The sequence below is a fragment of the Trachemys scripta genome, chromosome 11 (assembly GCF_013100865.1).
Source record: "Trachemys scripta elegans isolate TJP31775 chromosome 11, CAS_Tse_1.0, whole genome shotgun sequence".
Taxonomy (NCBI): Eukaryota; Metazoa; Chordata; order Testudines; family Emydidae; genus Trachemys; species Trachemys scripta.
The window spans coordinates 26,425,087-26,443,989 of NC_048308.1; the positions used below are offsets into that span (position 1 = coordinate 26,425,087).

General features: G+C 41.4%; 1 protein-coding gene across 9 annotated transcripts in view; it reads left to right on the plus strand.

Annotated features, from left to right (window-relative positions):
- FMNL2 (formin like 2) overlaps positions 1-18,903 on the plus strand; it is a 268,963-nt gene that overhangs the window by 236,310 nt on the left and 13,750 nt on the right. For 6 of the 9 annotated variants that reach the window (XM_034785959.1, XM_034785958.1, XM_034785960.1 and 3 more), the window contains 7 exons: positions 1,451-1,600; positions 5,026-5,127; positions 7,352-7,667; positions 8,172-8,357; positions 14,700-14,824; positions 15,486-15,688; positions 17,692-17,926. In XM_034785959.1, the coding sequence (XP_034641850.1) occupies positions 1,451-1,600; positions 5,026-5,127; positions 7,352-7,667; positions 8,172-8,357; positions 14,700-14,824; positions 15,486-15,688; positions 17,692-17,926 (1,317 nt within the window). Of the gene's footprint in view, positions 1-1,450; positions 1,601-5,025; positions 5,128-7,351; positions 7,668-8,171; positions 8,358-10,516; positions 10,538-14,699; positions 14,825-15,485; positions 15,689-17,691; positions 17,927-18,903 lie in introns of all 9 variants that reach the window. The other 3 variants (XM_034785953.1, XM_034785957.1, XM_034785955.1) reach the window with 1 other exon arrangement.

The window sequence follows — 18,903 nt, forward strand, 5'->3', positions numbered from 1 at the left end:
TTGTTCCAAAGTTGAGCCTTACAGCTGGCCATAATGAACCAAATTCATCCTTCGTAACGTCAATGAATTGGTCTGGTTCTGTTCTTTGGGGCCCAATGGAGCAAGGTACTTAAGCACATGTCCGACTTTTAAGCATGTGAGTTAGGCACCTTGCTGAATCAGGGCCTTGGTGACCAGGTAAGGTGGGGAGAATTTGTTGAGCAGACACAGCATAGGGTAGTATATCTTCAGATGATTAAATGCTGTGGTCCTAAGATTAAAAAATAACACATTTTCCTACTGAATGGTGACTAGAAGTCCCCCACTTTAGAGATTTACTGGCACCTTCTGGAAATGTTCTATTTAAAGAGATTGCTGCTTTTATATCACATTTCTTCCCTATCCCCATGTATTTCTCTCTCCCCCAGTGTTTTATTATTGGGAACATTTACATGGAAAACAGTATTTTTGTTGCTTAGGAGTTCGTCTGTTCCTGCTGGTTTTTGGCTCTGCTCAGTGATAACAGAGCCAGAGCTACTTTTTGCTCTCTGCTAGGAACATGTACACATTGACACTGAGCACTCCGTTCTATATTGAGGATGATCTTCAGCCAGCACAAAAACTGTAGTTCATCTAAAAAGATATTTCATCACAATCTCTTCCTGACCTATGCCTATTCAGCTCAAAGGTTAACATTTCAAATTATGTGGGCTCATCTCCAACACAGGCAGAACAATAGAGAACAGATACAGAGCCTCTGCACAGGTACACAAGGCAGAAGGCACACGGAGCCTTTCCCTCATCTTATTCAGGGGTCAGGCACAGTTGAATTCCATGTATTTACCTGAGTGCAAAGATTACTGTCACCTACTGCCTCGTGGGGCACTAGTCAGCCCAGAGTGGGTGGGAAGGAGGCAGAGCCCCTCCTCTCCTTTTGTGCCAGTTGGCAGAACTGGCTGCACCTGTCTGTATGCTGGGGAGTTCCAGGAGGTATTTTTTGTCTCCCTGACCACAACATCTCGCCTCCACTGCAGTGGTGAGGCGTGGCTCCACACCAACCCCAGGGTGAGCCTGTTCCTGTGTATACGTAGATGTTTGTCACAGATTTTACATGGCACATCAGTGAGTCTTCACATTCTGCTTGGTACTTTTGTCTGTGTCGTGCTCTTGCTTATGTGCTGTTAATAGTCATATTCAGATGTTAAGATCTCAAACACCTGCATTTAAAGAAAATGCCAATATTACTACAGAAAAAATTACTGCTTAATTTTAAAGTTCTCAACTTTTGCGGGCCTCCTTACATTTTGCCATTTATTATTTATAACTCTCAGTGATGTTTAAAAAGTTAAGCACTTATGAAAATGGGGCCTAACTTGATTGCAATGTGTTTGAATCCGTTCAGTATTTGCGGCCTTGTCATTGCATGCTGCTGAATGCATTTCATGACGCTTCTTTTACTTTGGACTTTCAGAAGCTGAAACACACAGAGAGTGACAAACTGCAGGTGCAGATTCAAGCTTACTTGGACAATGTGTTTGATGTGGGAGCTTTGCTTGAAGATGCTGAAACCAAGAACGCAGCCTTGGAAAGAGTTGAAGAACTGGAAGAAAATATTTCTCATGTTAGTGCAAAGTTGAAATGACCTTTGACTTAGTTAAGACTAAGCTGTTAGTGCTTTATATTGATGGGCTTGCTGCAAGGACAGGCTTAGCCAGAGGTAGAACCTCTGGGTGTCAGGAGCCTCTGCATAAGAGGAGTCATTGGGCTGTTTTCCTGATGATGGATTAAGCAGGTTTTTGGCATCTAGATCTGAACAAATCTTGAAAAATGTCAGGAAAGAACATCTCAGGAATGGTTTCTTGTGCAGCCGGTTATGGAAATCCAGTTGCTGCTAAGTGTGGTATGACCTCAGTAGGGAAAACTACACTTTATGTTTCCTTCATTTTTGAGACATGACAAGTCTCCCCTACTGCAGTTCTTGTGGGGAGGCCTCCAATCTTGAGTCAGTGGGGACTTGGCAGAGGCTGCTGCTTCTCTTCGTACTTAGAGCTGACTCTGGATTCAATTTAGAATCATTCATGTTAACAATGAAATGACATCAAGTAGTGGTGGCTACTCCTCAACAACAACCATGTGTTTTTATTGTTGCACAAGGAACTTGTAATGAAAAACAAGACACACAAGAATGTATTTTAGCCCTCATATTCTCCACTCATTAGCTAATTGGTGGCTTTGCGCCTAGGCCATTTACAGACTCACTGAGAAAAGGGTTCCTCCTATACTTTTGAGTAATTGATTATCTTGTTTTACTTGACCATAGCCAGGGATGGCGAAAAGCACTAGGTTCTCAGATACCACAGTGATTGTTGTGGTACAAGAGTCTAAATAGAATAGAATTGCACCGATTAGTAGTTTGGGTCTAATATTGTTATGTCTGTCTATCTCTCTCTAGGTATTTATATTGCCCCATCTCTGTAGCATCTGAACACCTCACAGATATTAGTGAATTTACCCTCCTACCTGTGAGCTAGGAAAGTATTATCCCCATTTTATACGTGACAAACTGAGACAAGGGGAGATTAAATGATTTGCCCAGTGTCACATAGTGAGTCTGGATTAGAACTAGAAACTGACCCCAGATTGTCAGAGTTAACCATAAAATCTTCTTTCCTTCCCAGTATGTGCACACAGGTCACTGTGCATCTTGAAAAATCCACCACTTAAGCACTGATCATATGTACACAACCGGTACATGTTGATTGGTAAAGTTCTTACTTAGTACTTTGATCTGGAAGTCACTGATTGCAGCAAGGAAGTTTTAGGTTAGACATTCGGAAAAACTTTCTAACTGTCAGGGTAGTTTAGCACTGGAACAAATTACTTAGGGAGACAGCGGAATCACTGTCATTGGAGGTTTTTAAGAACTGGTTAGACAAACATCTGTCAGGGATGGTCTAGGTAATTCTTAGTCTTACCTCAGTGCAGGGGACTGGACTAGATGACTTTTCAAGTTCCCTTTCAGTTCTACATTTCTATGATTCCCATATTGAATAGACATTTCAATCTGCTAGCTCTCATCAAGCTAGTATGCCAAAAATAGTAGGTAGCTGCAGTAGTATATTCAGAGGCAAGCAGTAGCATGGGCTAGCCACCCCATGGGTATGTCCTCAGGCAGGATAGCTTATGCTGCCACTTGCTGCTGCCCGTGCTACAGTAATATTTTTTAACATGCTAGCTCATAGAAAGCTAGCTCATGTATGAGAATCAGGCTGAGAATCACACCCCTAGCTCCAAATGTAGACATAACCAGAGGATCTGACTGATCAGACTCACCTGGTTCCTGTCTGAGGGACCCATACTGGTTCTGCTTCACATGCATATAGTTCCTGTTGTCCTTGGTGGGAACCTCACCATTGATCATGCATATATGGTCCTAGCTTTGTGGGTTGGAGCTTATGGATTCCAATAGTTCCAGAATTCTTAGTTTCAGTTGAATTACAGTTCCAGATGGAATCACTTGGCAGCCTGGGTCTGCATCGAGTTATGGACAGAAAAACTAATTTACATATAAATTGCAGATTCCTTAGCAATACGGTACAAATAAATAGAGCAGATAAACATTCCATGCCATAAAAGTACAGTTAGAGTTTTGTGCGACTTCCAACACATACACTAAGTATGTGTAAAGCAGAAACAGACTGAGGAAGCATGCATTTGGGATTATTTTAAATCTCTGAGCATTAGGATTGTGTCTGATGCCGAAAGGAGATGGATAGAGAACAGATATGCACTTGGACTTCATAAAACAAACTGCTAGGGCCTCAAGAGGTAAAGGCTCAGGTGTGTTCCACATGGCTCAGTAATGAGGACTGAAGTGCAGCATCACTCTGAGATGCACTGTTAGCTTTTAGTTTTTCCATGCCAGACATTTTTGGTATCAATTATTTTAGTCTTGAAAATATGACTTTCCTGTTTTAAAAATAAGTGTTTTCCTGACTTAAAAAATAACCCCCAAAGTAATTTTTTTTCATTCCTGTCATGACTTTACTCCAAATTTTAAACATTGGCTTGACGTAGAACAAGTACATTCTTTCTCAAGAGCCGTTAGAACTGACTATAATATCCTCTTCCTTAAAGAGGTATTTTGTGCTGAAAAATGCCTTGGTAAAAATGGTGTGTTCTTATTTAATAGATCTGCTAACTATGAATGTTTAGAGACATAATTGGCTACTTTAGTTACTAAAACAAGTTTTTTTCTGCCTCTTATTTCTGTTTGCACTACAAAATCTATTTGGCTATGCAAGTGAAGACTTGAAATTCTCAAGTTCATGCTTTAACAAAATTGTTTATTATGTTTGTTCCAACTGCAAAATCTTTATCTCAAAGTTTACAGAGCTGCAGAAGACAATTGCACATTACCATTTACAATACACTCCAGTTCAGTCAGAATTACAGTTTGGCTTTCAGATCCAAGTTAAGTTTGTAGGATTGGCAATTTACAAAAAACAACAACAACAAAACATTTTTATTTGTGAAATGAGCAAATCTGATCTGATAGTCATTGAAAGACAATAAACATGGGCCCTAGGGATGCAGATTCTATTTTGCAAAAATGGCATTGTGTGGTTCCATGATTTTTTGTCTCTCAGTGATTTTCAGATCAAACTTACTCAGTTTATAAGTAAAGTGATGACTTCCTAACTGTTTTTTCAAAGTGGCCCGGAAGTCTTGCTTTCTTTGTAGGATATTCTCTTCTTGAACAGACTCAATAACTGCAGTCCCATTGGGTTGGCTGCTGATCAGATTTAGCAAATGATGTTCAGATTTAACAGGACCATCAACAATGCAGTTCATGCCCCATGGACCAAATAATGAAGTCCTTACTCAGTCAATATTTCCATTGATTTCAATAGGAACTTTACTGAGTAAAAACTTCAGGATTTGGCCCAATGTCAATAGCTTGCCAGGTACCACTTTTCCAGTTAGTGATACTGATATTGTTGTTTGAGAAATCCGTTACCATCAATATCTTTTTTTCAATTACAGTTATCGGAAAAACTGCAAGACACAGAGAATGAAGCAATGGCGAAGATTGTGGAACTGGAAAAGCAGCTTATGCAGAGAAACAAAGAACTGGATGTTGTTCGAGTAAGTGTGATGATGACATTACAGACAGATGTCACATTCAGGAGAAAGAGCTCCATTTCATTTCGTATTTAGTATGGAATTCATTGTTTGAATGGGAGTGTGACAGTGAATCATGATGTTTACACATGGTTCAGACTTTATGGATTGAACTTTTTTAATGGCCTCTTAACTTTGCACCCATAATCGATGGCAGGCGGATTTACTTGTGGGTGCAAAGAACTGACATTTAACTCTCTGATTGCCTGGCCAAATCAGACATGTAGATGTCTGAACATTATCATTCATGTCTGCATTTAATTCTACCTATAGTTTTGCAGACAGTTGATTGTGGGTGAAAATTAGAGGCTGAATTAAAGCCTTCAAAAAGTTTAGGTGCATAGCATCAGTGGCATTTGAGCAGGTGCCTTGCTTGTGTGCTGTCAAATACGGTCCACTCACTGTGTAGAGTCCAAACTCACTCCCTTCCTGGAGTATGGCTTCATTAGCACAGACATTAATCATATAAAAGATAATTAAATAAAATACAAACTTCAGCTCAAAACTTTTCCACAGGCTGGCTGCTTCTAGACTGACTTACTCCTGACTGCTCAGCTCACACACTAGATTCTCTCTCTCTCTCTAGCAAAAAATTAGCATCTCCCTTTTATCTGGGCAGGATAACGAGCTATCTATTTCAGGTTTCAGAGTAGCAGCCGTGTTAGTCTGTATCCGCAAAAAAGAACAGGAGTACTTGTGACACCTTAGAGACTAACAAATTTATTAGAGCATAAGCTTTTGTGGGCTACTGCCCACTTCTTCGGATGCATATCTATTTCAGTGACTCAGCAGAGCCCATTAGCCTTTGCACAGCAAGATCAAGACTAGCTAACAAGCTGGTGTGTTTCAGGTAAACACTGTCAGCATATTCAGGCATCAAGACTTCCTTTCTCCGTAGTATGTATCTAGCCAAAGCTACATTATCTTAGGTGCTGTGCAGCACTTTACATCCATAGATCTCATAAAGAGAATTATATTTATATAGGGAATGGAGCTACACCAATTTACACTAGCTGCGGATGTGACATATAATCTCCACAGAGGGTTGTGCGGGTCTTGCTAAAGAAATGGCAATAGGCAAGTTCCATCACTATTAAATATTTTTCTCTGTTATATGTTTCTCTCATTTTGTAGATTTTTATGAAGTCTTTAGTCTCTGTTTTTTTCCTGTCTGAAGTACATTAGGTCATATGGAAACAGTTATATCATTGGTGTAGAGCAGGTTTCTCAAACTTCATTACACCGTGACCCCCTTCTGACAAGAAAAATTACTACGTGACCCCGGGAAGGGGGACCGAAGGCCAAGCCCCACCACCCCAAGCTGGGGGGCCAACGCCCAAACCCTGCCATCCTGGGGGGTACCAAAGCTTGAGGGCTTCAGCCCTGAGTGGTGGGGCTCCGATTTTGACTTCAGCCCTGAGCCCCAGCAAGTCTTAACACCAGCCCTGGCAACCCCATTAAAACGACCCACTCTGGGGTCCCAACCCACAGTTCGAGAACCGCTGGTGTAGAGAACTATACCCATTTAAGGCAGGCAGCTAGGAGGACAGAATCAGGGCTTCAGAGGCCCTTAGAGGTTTTCGGCCATGCTATCGTGTGCAGCTACCTACACACTGATATGGGCCATTGGTCCCATATGCCCTGGACACTAGGAGATACAATCTCTGTCCCAGAATATGAGCCAGTTGCACAGGTCCCAGCCACCACTCCTAGGCAAGGCAAAGGAGAGAGACCAGGGGCAGGCACAGCTCTGTCCCTGCTTCTACCAAGTGTCCAACATGTGCTCATAGGCAGGCCAGGCAGATAGCAACTGGACATGGAGCAAGCAAGGAAAGGCCACAGTTCGGCTGATATATGATCATCATACCACACTATTTATTTAGGATTAACATAATCCTAGTAGTCTACCTGGGAGATATTTTAGCACTGATGGCCACAAATTCTATCCTAGTACTCAGAGTTGAGATTCCTTATACAACTCATTAATGTACACATTCTTAATGCTAACATGGGGGGAAACGCAAAATGAACCCTCTTTCAGGCAAATGAAGAGGTATTGCTCTCATCAAAATGCTTTATCACTGAGCACAAGGGGCAATCCAGTGCCATGCTGTCATTCTGTTTCTAGCTCGGCTCTGTGCTGTCGTTTGAATGCAAGTAAATTCTTTACTTTTGGACAATTCTGCAGGAAATTTACAAAGATGCAAATACCCAGGTTCACACGTTGAGAAAAATGGTCAAAGAAAAAGAGGAAGCCATCCAGCGGCAGTCAACCCTGGAGAAAAAGATCCATGAACTGGAAAAGCAAGGGACCATTAAAATTCAGAAGAAAGGTGATGGTGACATCTCTATTCTTCCTGTTGCTGTGGCCTCTGGGACACTGCCATCAGGGTCAGAAGCTACAGCTGGCACATGTGTGGGACCAGTGACTGGGGCTACGTCTTCAGTACCATTGCCGCCACCTCCACCCCCATTACCACCATTACCACCAACATCTGAGACAGGTGAGAAATAGTAAGACTCAAGGGGCAGGTGTGAGGTTGGAAGTTGATGGTGCAGCTCACTGTGCCTGATCTCACTCTCACTGGTTTCATGCTGGTTTAAGCTCCATTGAGGGTGTAACTTAGGGTCATTGTCACACAAGAGACAGTCACGACAGTGAATATTCATGGATCCAACTTGACAAACCCAAAGTGTTTGAACCCAGATGCAGAAAACAAAGTCTGCTCTGATCAGAGCAGATGGTTTTGTTTCATTCTTTTTAATGAGATGCATACACTGGTATGTATAGTAACTAGGGGCCAGATCATCAGCTGCTTTACATCAGCATAGGTCTGTTGAAGTCAGTGAAGCTACCAGCTTCAGTTTACATCCGCTGAGAAATCTAGCCCAGAGACATAATGTTTTGTGGCTTTTAGTTCTTTCATAGGTAATTCTTTGGTGGGTGTTGGTTTTGTTCTGATTAATGCTTTCAGATGCAAACATGTCTTTTCCCCTTCATTTAGTAGTGCAAAACGGTCCTGTGACAGCACCTATGCCACCTCCACCTCCGCCTCCACCACCACCTCCACCTCTTCCTGGTCCAGCTGCAGAGACAGCTCCAGCTCCTCCACTGCCTCCCCCACCGCCACCATCAGCACCCCCTCTGCCAGGAACAGCCTCTCCCACGGTGATTTTCAACTCAGGATTAGCAGGTAAAACAGTGAAACTGACATGCGTGCCCCACCAGTGCATTCTTCAAATTAATTACAAAAAAATCCAGCCATGCTGTTTAGAAGGAGTTCCATCAGAAAGTGACTTTTTTTTAATTAGTAAATTTAAAAAAAAATCAAATTGAGAGCATTCCCTGAGGATGATAAAGCACAGAGAGACACCCCCATACTGATCTCCGACATTCTATCCACCACTTGGAATAGTCGGAGTTTATAAAATTGCTAGTGTCTTTTATGAAGGATTCCCCGCTGCTGGTGCTTTCTCATATTATAATTAGAGCAGGTCAAAACATTGTTTTCTTTTACAGAAAATGGCTTTTTTCAATAACACAAATTTTTCAAAAAATGTTTGTTTTTGTCAAAATCTTGCAGATTTTCTTCAGAATTCAATCATGTGTGGTTTAAAATAAAAAAACTAAATAAAATATATAATAGTGGTTGCCAAAACCCAAACATGTTTCAGATTTGTTTTTTCAATGAAAACCTGAACATTTTTGAAGAAAGTTTGAACAAAAAGGAAAACTTTTTTGGTTTTGTCGCAATTTTTTCTGGGAAAAGAAAGTCCTTGACCAGATCTAATAATATTATTTTTATGCCCTATTTGACTTATACCAAATATCTAACCCAGCAAGTGAGTACTACTTGGTATCACCCCCCAAGAGATCATGAGAGCACATTATAATTGCAGAAAGAGAGAAGCTTGAGGAGTTCTGATTAATATATTTTTAAAACTGATTAAGTATTTCCACCCTTTGATCTTCTGTTTCCTCTGAAGGAGGAAAACTCTGAGAAGCAGAGTCACCATGGAACTAGTGGGTAATGGTATGTTTAAAAAAGTAACACGTGTATAGCTGAGATTACTGATTAGGCTTTCCCTGGCAGGTTTATAAAAATAGTATTCCGATTTCAAAGCATGTGCGCTATTGTAATATTCCTTTGGCACCACATCTTCTTGGACTAATAATGTGTAAGGGGCTACAGTATGTGGTTTCCTTTCACCTTTCTCTTCCTGAAACTCGTCCAGTATTCAAACTCAGTCCTGTGCTGATAGAAAGAGTGAGCTGAGCAGCAGAGGGATTCTGATTTGGGGGTTTGGAATGGCATTATAGTGTCAGCTTGCCTGCCTGTCTGACCTCCTCTCTGTCCTTTTCCTTTTTTAATCTACAACCGTTGGCTTGATTTTGTCATTAGTCATAGACCTCCCTGTAAATCTGGTGCTCAGTCAGCCTGCTCCATTTCTGTGTATTGTCTTGCTACAATTAATATCGTTTCCTTTGAGTCAAGTGTGATTTGGAGGAATATTATATGCCTCATGCTGCAGTGTGGCTCATTAAAATCCACTCAGTTCCCTGAGCAAAGCTCATTAATGAGAAGAAAAGGCTATACCTAGGGTCCTGTGCAATTCTCAGGAATCTCATCACAGGGTTTACTTGAAATGCTTTTCTGATTTCTGGTGCCAGATTTAAATCCTGTAGCGAGTGCTGAAGGTGTTGAACTACAGAAAATTACAGAGCTAGTTGGTGGGTAGAAAATGACTGAGATAGGATTTACATACGGTATTTACATGTGAGTAAGTATATTGCACACCAGTGTGATGTAGGTGCACTCCCTAAGTCTGTGAACTGATTGGTTCTAGGAAGGAAAATAACCTGAAGTAGATTTTGAAAGCTGCTTGAAATGGATACTGATGCTATCCTTACATATTGATTAATTCACAGCCAGCTGGGATTTACAGTTAGCTTAGTCTGTGTTGCCAAGTAAATGTCTCTGTGTATTGTATATGAATGGGCCATGAGGTTGATTTGTACCTCATATTTAAAAAGAGAATTGTAGGAGCCTGCAGCACAGTTCTCCTATACTGCAGTTTACTATAATGTTCCTGAAGTATTTTTGGGCCATTGTAGTATGGAGGACTATTCTCTAGTATTTGTTCTTAAGGAAATCCACTGAGCCAAGGAAGATGAAAGTGTCAAATCTTGATAAAATGCCTACATAGAAGGGAACATTTCTCCTACTGCTTATTCATACGATGTCATGTGATCACATTAGCATGATGTATTGGGAATTTGTGAATTGATGAATTATACTATTCTAACCATCACTATTTTTTTTTCTCTTTGTTCTTTCTGCTTCCGGGTAAGATGGGCCAATCAAGCTTTTCTGTAGGTTCTTGCTAAGTATTTTAAGTATTTGCACCCATTTCCTTTCTGTCCCTTTTGTGCTGTGACCTCCTCCTTCTACTTGTTATTTTAATTTCAGGCTTGCTTAATTTTTACATTGTTCCTAGAGTGTGAGCTGCTTGTTAATTACCTGCAAATGTCAATCAGGTGTGCAAACAACATATGGAAAAGAGTTAAAATAAACACCTTTTGGAGGTTAAAAAGTATGCACCTTCAGATAACTTCGTGCATGCTGTCAAACTGAATTGTTTCTCAGTACCAAGGCACTGATTTAGCAAAGCTCTTAAGCAGATGCTTAAGCCCCATCCACTTCATTTGAGTCCTACTCACTGACTTCAGTGGTATTAAGCCCATGTGTAATGGGGTTTCCACTCACTGTTAGTGCTCCTCCTCTTGTCTAGATCTGGGAAAGAAGCTCTTTCAGAATCAATTGCATCTTTCTGCTCTGTCTGTGATAGTCTGCCAAGTCACCATATAGTCCACTTCTTCCAGGGGTTGTGAAGTCCAACAGGACCACTGTCCAAATGTCTTCTCTGGACATTGTTCTGCCCCAGCTCGGGGCTCTCTTCCACTCTAGCAGTGACTGCCCTTACCCCAGGTTACAGCCCAAGGACCCTATAACCAGCAATCCAGGTCTGCTCTGTCCCTATCCCTGTTGCTGTTTCCCTGGGCTCCTTCCTACCCAGCCTCTCTCTTGCCACTTGCCTGTTTCTGGGTTTATCACTGGGCGACCATTCTACTCCCCATTGCCACTTCATCCCCTCCCAGCCTCATGCTAGACTCCTTACTTCAGGGCAGGATCTCAAGACTTACTCTCCCCCTGGACTTCCTCCATGTCCCTGATGACCTCCCTCATGCCAGGGAGTGACTGCAGCCTCCTTCTGCTACTCTGAAACCTTCTGCTTTCAGCCTCTTAGCTTTATAGTGCTGTCCCAGCCTTCCCCAACTGGGCTTCATTCACTCTTAGGCTAGGTCTACACTACCCGCCTGAATCGGCGGGTAGAAATCGATCTCTCAGGGATCGAATTATCACGTCTCATCGGGACGCGACAATCGATCCCCGAATCGACGCTCTTACTCCATCAGCGGAGGTGGGAGTAAGCGCCGTCGACGGGGAGCCGCGGAGGTCGATTTTGCCGCCGTCCTCACAGCGGGGTAAGTCGGCTCCGATAGGTCGAATTCAGCTACGCTATTCGCGTATCTTAAATCGCCCCCCCCCCCCCGTAGTGAAGACTTGCCCTTAGTTAACCCCGGCCCTCCCTCTCCCAGGTGAAGCCAGGTAACCTAACTGACTTCTCAGGCCTTTGTTAGGGCTGGTGCGGGGTGCACACCCCATCACACTATGCTTAAGTATTTTGCTTAATAGGATTGGAGTAAATCCCCTGCTTAAGTGCTGTGCTGAATCAGGGCTCTCAGCCTGTAAAGCCTCTCTTTGGGGTCTATTCCCCACTCAAGATCCTGTAACTGTTGAAGTCAGTGGCAGAAGTGTCATTGACTTCAGTGTGTGTGGGATTAAGTCTCCAGATTGCATGCATAATTGCTGTTTAATTGATGGCACTTACTTATGTACCTCAAGGAAAGAGTAGGAGCACTTTAGTGTTACCTTACGCATTTAAGCATGGTTCTGTAACAAAGGCAGGGAATACTTTTGGTTTATTTAGTATAGTTTCTCTTAGAGCTGGGCAAGTAATTCACAGTAACTGTTTATTTATAAATGTAGTTTCTTCTTCTGTCTGGGTTTCTGACTTTGTCACTATTCCAGTTATTCATTATTCTAAATTCTTCGTCAAGTAATTCTTGGCCTAGAGATTGTGTAAGCAGTTCATTTCATTTGCTGGTCAAACTCGATTGACTAGTGTTTGATTTGTGTTCCTCCATCCTGAGTGGATAACTATAACTCTGGCAATCACGTTTCTAGTGTGAATACTCAAATTTACAAATTCAAATTTTATTTTGTGAATGCTTAAAACTCAGTGTTTCTACAACTATTCCTGCCAGTAAGCTCGTTCCGTAGAGTGAACACAAAAGGGACAGAGACACAGAAGAACTGAATTCTTCTAAAAATTTGAATCAGGGAAAATGAGAGAAATGAATGAGAGAAAAATGTTTTCATCATTTGCCCAGCTCTAAAGCACAAGAGGCATTGAACCCTGAAAAAGATGGTCTCTGTCCTGGAAAACAATACATGGAAAAGTATTGAAGAGAGGCAAACTGATGCCTTTTTATTTCTCATGCTCAAATGTTATAGCTCAGGGTGTAACTTGACCACGTGGGTGGCACTGGGAAGAAATCTGCTGCTCGGACAGCATTGCACAATTGTCTAGATGCGCTATGGTGTGCGTCGGGGGATGTAGAGGGAAACTAGTACATCTGTCTTGGAAGAAGAGATGTATTCAAAACGAAGCTCCATATGTGAACAACCCTGAACTTTGGGGAAGTTTGCATCTGGATCAGAATTTTACACTTTGAGACTACCTGTACTGGGAAGTATTACGTATAGGACACTGCTGGAGATGGTCTGGACTTCTGTTGCTATATTATCTCAATTTAGCAGATGACAGTTCTACAGGTTAAATGGCTTTTTCCAGCACTGGGGGAATAAGAAGCAGGGTTTCTCTCTTTCTGACTGTAGCCTGAAAATAATTTAATCATTCACTCCACATTTGAAAATAACTTAATCACATTAATGAACAAATCTTAATGACCATCACAAACTTCTAGTAATTGGCTGGGCCTCTAAATCTCAGAAACAATGAAAAGCAACATCCCAAAGTAGCCATCTACTTTAGATCATTTAGAAATACTGAGGTTTCACTGTTTTTTTTTTTTTTTTTTTTTTGGCAATTTGACACTTCTCTTATATGGCTTAATTAACCAAATTATTTATACCATGGGACATTTGGGGTTAGAAGGACCTGCAGTGAGTCACCTAGTTCATACCTCTATATTGTCTCTTATTAGTGTTTAGAATGACTATCTTTAGATGCCTGTCTAACCTTAGATATCTCCAGTGATGGAAGCTCCCTTGGTAGCTTGTTCCACTGCCTAATTATTCTTAGGGTTATAAAGTTTTTCCTAGCAATTAACCTACATTTTCCCTGCTCCAACTTTAGCCTATTACTTCTTGTTCTGTGCTCAATGACTAATGAGGATTAATTGGTCCCATCTTCTATAGCATCCCTTCAAAGTTACTTTAAAAGATTTACTGGTGCTGCACAATCAGAAGGCAAAAGCATTTGTTACCTCAAGATGTAATTGTGCTAAAATTGGAGACTGGCTTTTATGTGCTTTAAAATACAGACAAACTCAGACTTGTGGGAAACAGTAGAATCCCTTCCCAACAGGCAATGTTCCCTTGTAACAACATCTTTTTTGTAAAAGGGCTTCTCTTTCCCTTGTCACACACCACTGATTGAATCCTCTGCTAGACAGAGGACTCACTTCTAGCTGAATCCTCAGCTACAATCCCCTCTCTCAGTTTAATCAAAAGGATGTAGGTCTTCAGCTAGCACCTCTAGCTGTTGCTAAAAGCATTAGTCAGAGTGCCGCTGCCTTGATGTCAGCTTGAACAACTTTATCTACCGCACTGATTATTAAAAGTTAGGTAGTAAGGACTGAGTAACATCACACACCAGTGGCCCAGGACTGCAAGGTGCTGAGAGTGCACAATCCACATTAACATCAATGGGACTTGAGGGTGTTCAGCACCTCAAATGACCTGTCCTGATGTTACATCCAGAAATGGGAGGTCCTCTGGCAGAACAGAACTAAAGTCACATACCATTTTATCCATTTTCTATACTGGTTAAAAATTATTTTGGTTTCTAAACCAGGCCAGAACATTATTAAGAACACATTATATTAGAGTAACACATTTGCTTTTGTGAAATATTCTTAATCTCAAGCTTTCACTAAAGGTCTGTGAATGCCGGGTATAAAACAGCTGAATAGCTGGATAAAATCTCTCTCTGCTGTTTGTCTATCACGGCAGCCTAATCTTTTCGGGCTTTTAAAAGTGTTTACTTAGCCCTTACTAGTTCTTCCTCCAGTGCTGAAATGCCATCTGCAAAAAACTGTCTGGGTTGCTCCAGATGTTTCCCAATTCTTCCGGTATTTGTAATTTCATTCTCTTTGATGTCTTTAGCTGTGAAAATCAAGAAGCCAATCAAGACAAAGTTCCGCATGCCTGTCTTTAACTGGGTAGCTCTCAAACCCAATCAAATTAATGGGACGGTCTTCAATGAAATTGATGATGAAAGGATCCTGGAGGTATGAATACTGCATTTTGTGTTTTGCTTCCCAGTACTACGTGCAGTGTAAGTGAATGTACAGTTTTGCAAAGACAGCTCATCGTAGGAATTATTTCTGAAAGTTATTGTTTGTGTTGTTAAATAAGAATAGTTTCAGCTGCTTGAGATCCTCAGTAAAAAGGCATGACATGGCTTTCAGTTTACCCCAGCTGAAAATCTGGGCCAGACTGACTAGAAAAGTGCACGTCTTTGTTTGAAACAAATTAATCAAGATGGCTGATGGCATTTTCCCAGTCTAAACATGCTGATGCCATTTATGGGATGCACGCTCCTGCAGATTGTGGAGTGCTGTTGAAGGAGAGTTGGAGCATCAGTATAGTAGGGTTGAGCACTAAGGTTTTGAATAGTATACACGAGGCTACAGCTGGTAGAAGGATGAGTAAAGAGCTGAAAAATCTTTTGACCTTAATTTCACAAAATCACATGCTATCACACTATTATAATGTTAGATTTTGGACCATTACTGCAGACTGTTGTCTGCAAGGGTGGATGTGCATATATCAACACAGTGTGGCATATACCTACATATCAGTCAAAGTCTTTCTATGGAATTCTGAGAAAACTTTGGACAAGTGCAATTTAAAAAATATATTTTTGTGGGGGGATTTCTTTCTTTTTAGGATTTAAATGTGGATGAATTTGAAGAAATATTCAAGACAAAAGCTCAAGGTCCAGCCATTGATCTTACTTCAAGCAAACAAAAGATAACTCAAAAAGGGTCAAACAAAGTCACATTATTGGAAGCAAACAGGGCCAAAAATCTTGCCATCACTTTAAGAAAAGCTGGAAAGACTGCAGATGAAATATGCAAAGCTATTCAGGTGTAAGTGCAAAACTTGTCGATGGAGCAATCATATCTAAGATTTACTCTGCTTTTTGCTAATTGGCACACATAGAAAATCTGTTTTTGAATTGGCAGATAATACAAAGGTTTTTGCAGCTGCAAAAGATCCAAGAATAAGGATGAACGATTCTGAGTCCCCCACAAATCATTGATTGCATTCTCCCTAGATGAGTTAACTTGCAATTTTGTGTCATGATATCACTCTGCAAGTCAGTGCAAATTATCTTGGAATTTAAAAAAAAAACCTAATTAATAGTTCTTAAAAGAATGCCATCAACGTAATTCACATTTGACTCCTATTATGCTGCATTTCCTATAATAACTGTAAATTAAAAGCAATCCTGAGACAAGTATGGTAAATATTAAGAATAGGTGAAAAGTTTTAGTTTTTGCCATAATGTCTGAATTTAATTCACATGCACTGAATGCAATTTAGATGGTATTGTTTATGTAATGATTAGATACAATGCCAAATGCAAAAATGATACAAGTGAGTACTACCAATCTTAACGAAGGAACGTAGTTTCATGTCCTGCTTCTTAAGAGTATTCATGCACTTTATGGATATGTCTACACAGCAATTAAACACTCGCAGCTGGTCCAGGTCTTGGGCTACAGGACTGTAAAACTGCTGTATAGATGTTCAAGCTTGGGCTGGAGCCTGAACTCTGGGACCCTGCAAGGGGGGGGAGAGTCCCAGAGCCCGGGCTCCAGCCCAAGCCCAGTCATCTAGCCCCACAGACAGAGCCCCACAAGCTTGCATCAGCTGATCCGGGCCAGGCGCAGCTGTGCCCCGGGTCTTTTATTCCAGTGTAGATGTACCCTAAGATACATTCCAGTTCACTTTCTTTAGTCTTTGGAACATATTGGAGATGATTACTTGCCTGTCAAAGCCAACATTTTGTTAGGCTAGAGTACTCATTTATTACTGCGCTTTTCCCAAGTTAGACTCGAAAGCGTTAGCATTTGCGGCTATGATGAGCATCTAATGTTTCTCTGCATGAGGACACCTCAGACAGAGGTTTGGATGTTCAGACCAACATTGGTTCACTCTTCTAATCTGGCCAAATACTAACATACTCTCAATCTGATGCTGCAGATCTAACTTTGTAGGTTACAAGATCTTTCTCCTTTTACATAAAATTAGTATCTTCTCTTCCCTGTTTTCATACTCCAGTATCTTATAGTTGGGGATCACCAGGTCTTCCCCCATTCTGCAGTCAGTAGGTCAGCTCCTTGATTTGTCCGGCACTGCTATGTTCTGCTCGGTCAGCCTTTTCCTTATTCACACAAGTCTTGGTCTTGAAAGTCTTTGTGTGCTGCACAGCAGAGTGGCAAGAGTGTTTTCTTTCCATGCATGTGAGAGTGGAGGCTTAAGAGTGAGCGACAATAAGATTGTGAGTCCTCTTCACCCACTGGTTTACTTGTAAGTGCTCAAAGTAAACATAAAACATATGGCTAAAAAAATGGCCATATCTGAGGTAATGTGAAATTAAGTGTGGTCCTCATCATGTTAAAGATGTTAGCCACACGTCCCGCTTTAGGACTTACTGAGTAACATAGCAACCAGGCAGCAGCATTCACATCAATACAGCTTCAGTTACCTGCTTATCGCTTTGAACATGTGCTTATACATTTAGCACTCTGCACATGCATTATGCAGGATCGAGCCCTCCCAGCCGTGCTCACCCAGAACAGTAAAAATGGAGGCCCACGGCTTCACTGAAAGCAATGCACCATCTAGTCAGCATCAGAGGCCACCAGTGTGTCAGGGGTGGCAGGAAACTCCTGAGGTTTATTTTTATTGTCCCAGGCTTGTGTATGGCACAGGCCTCCAGGAGTCATGTGCTCTGCCTATTTGAATAGGGATCATGGGGAAGGCAGGTTGCTGCTGTTTGGTTGGCTTTGCCAAAGCAGACAGGCCTGGCATATTTGGTGGGTCCTTCTTATAACACCAAGCTTTCTGTGTTGTTACGATATAGATTTGACCTGAAGACGTTGCCAGTAGATTTTGTTGAATGTTTGATGCGATTCTTGCCCACTGAGAACGAAGTGAAAGTGTTACGGCTCTATGAGCGGGAGAGGAAACCTCTCGAGAATCTGACTGATGAAGATCGGTTCATGATGCAGTTCAGTAAGATTGAGAGGCTGATGCAGAAGATGACCATCATGGCCTTCATAGGCAACTTCGCAGAAAGCATCCAAATGCTGACGCCGGTGAGTGAGCCACAAGCGATAGAGCAATGTTAAAAAATAAATTAGCGTTGAATTAATTCTAAGATGTGCAGACATTAGGGCTTCACAAGTGGAACTCATTCCAACACTCTGCATCACTTTTTAAGATACTTAGACAGACCAAACCTTCTTTCTGTTTTACTTTGCCATCTAGGTATAGCTGATCAGAAAATTTTCCTTGGAAAATACTTTCAAAGAGAAAAGAGGAAAAAAATCTCAGTCAAAATGTTCACCAAAAAATGTTTCATGTTTTTCAATCAGTTCTATATCTATCATAGGTTTAGGAATTTGACTATAGTAACCACAGTAGAGTTTAGGCCAGTGAGTCTCAAACTTTTGTACTGGTGACCCCTTTCACATAGCAAGCCTCTGAGTGCGACCCCCCCCCCCCTTATACATTAAAAACACTTTTAAATATATTTAACACCATTATAAATGCTGGATGCAAAGCGACGTCTGGGGTGGGGACTGACAGCTCACGCCCCCCATGTAGTAACCTTGTGACCACCTGAGGGGTCCCAACCCCCAGTTTGAGAACCCCTGGTTTAGGCCTTGCTCATGGGCTCTAAACAGTACATCTACAGTGATTTTCAGGAGTCTCGCTCTGTGAAGCCAAGTACCACGGAGTTGTGTGGTGTCATAACCCTATGCAGATTCAGCAGAGATATGTTAAAGATAGATGGAAGATTTGAATATCATGATGAATCATTGCAGTTCTTGAGAGGAAAGGAGAAAGAAATAAAACCAAATCTAGCCAAACAATGTTCTAGCTATGACTATCATTTAATATTGTTATTGCAGTGGTGCCCAGTGTCCTCAGAAAGGGCCAGTGCCCCCCCTCCCTAATTGATGACATCAAAGCTTTTTAAGTAACCCACTCGAAATGATTCATAGCATTTCCATTCATAGCACAGAAGAGAGTGACTATAGCATTTAATAGGTTACACTGCTAATTTTTA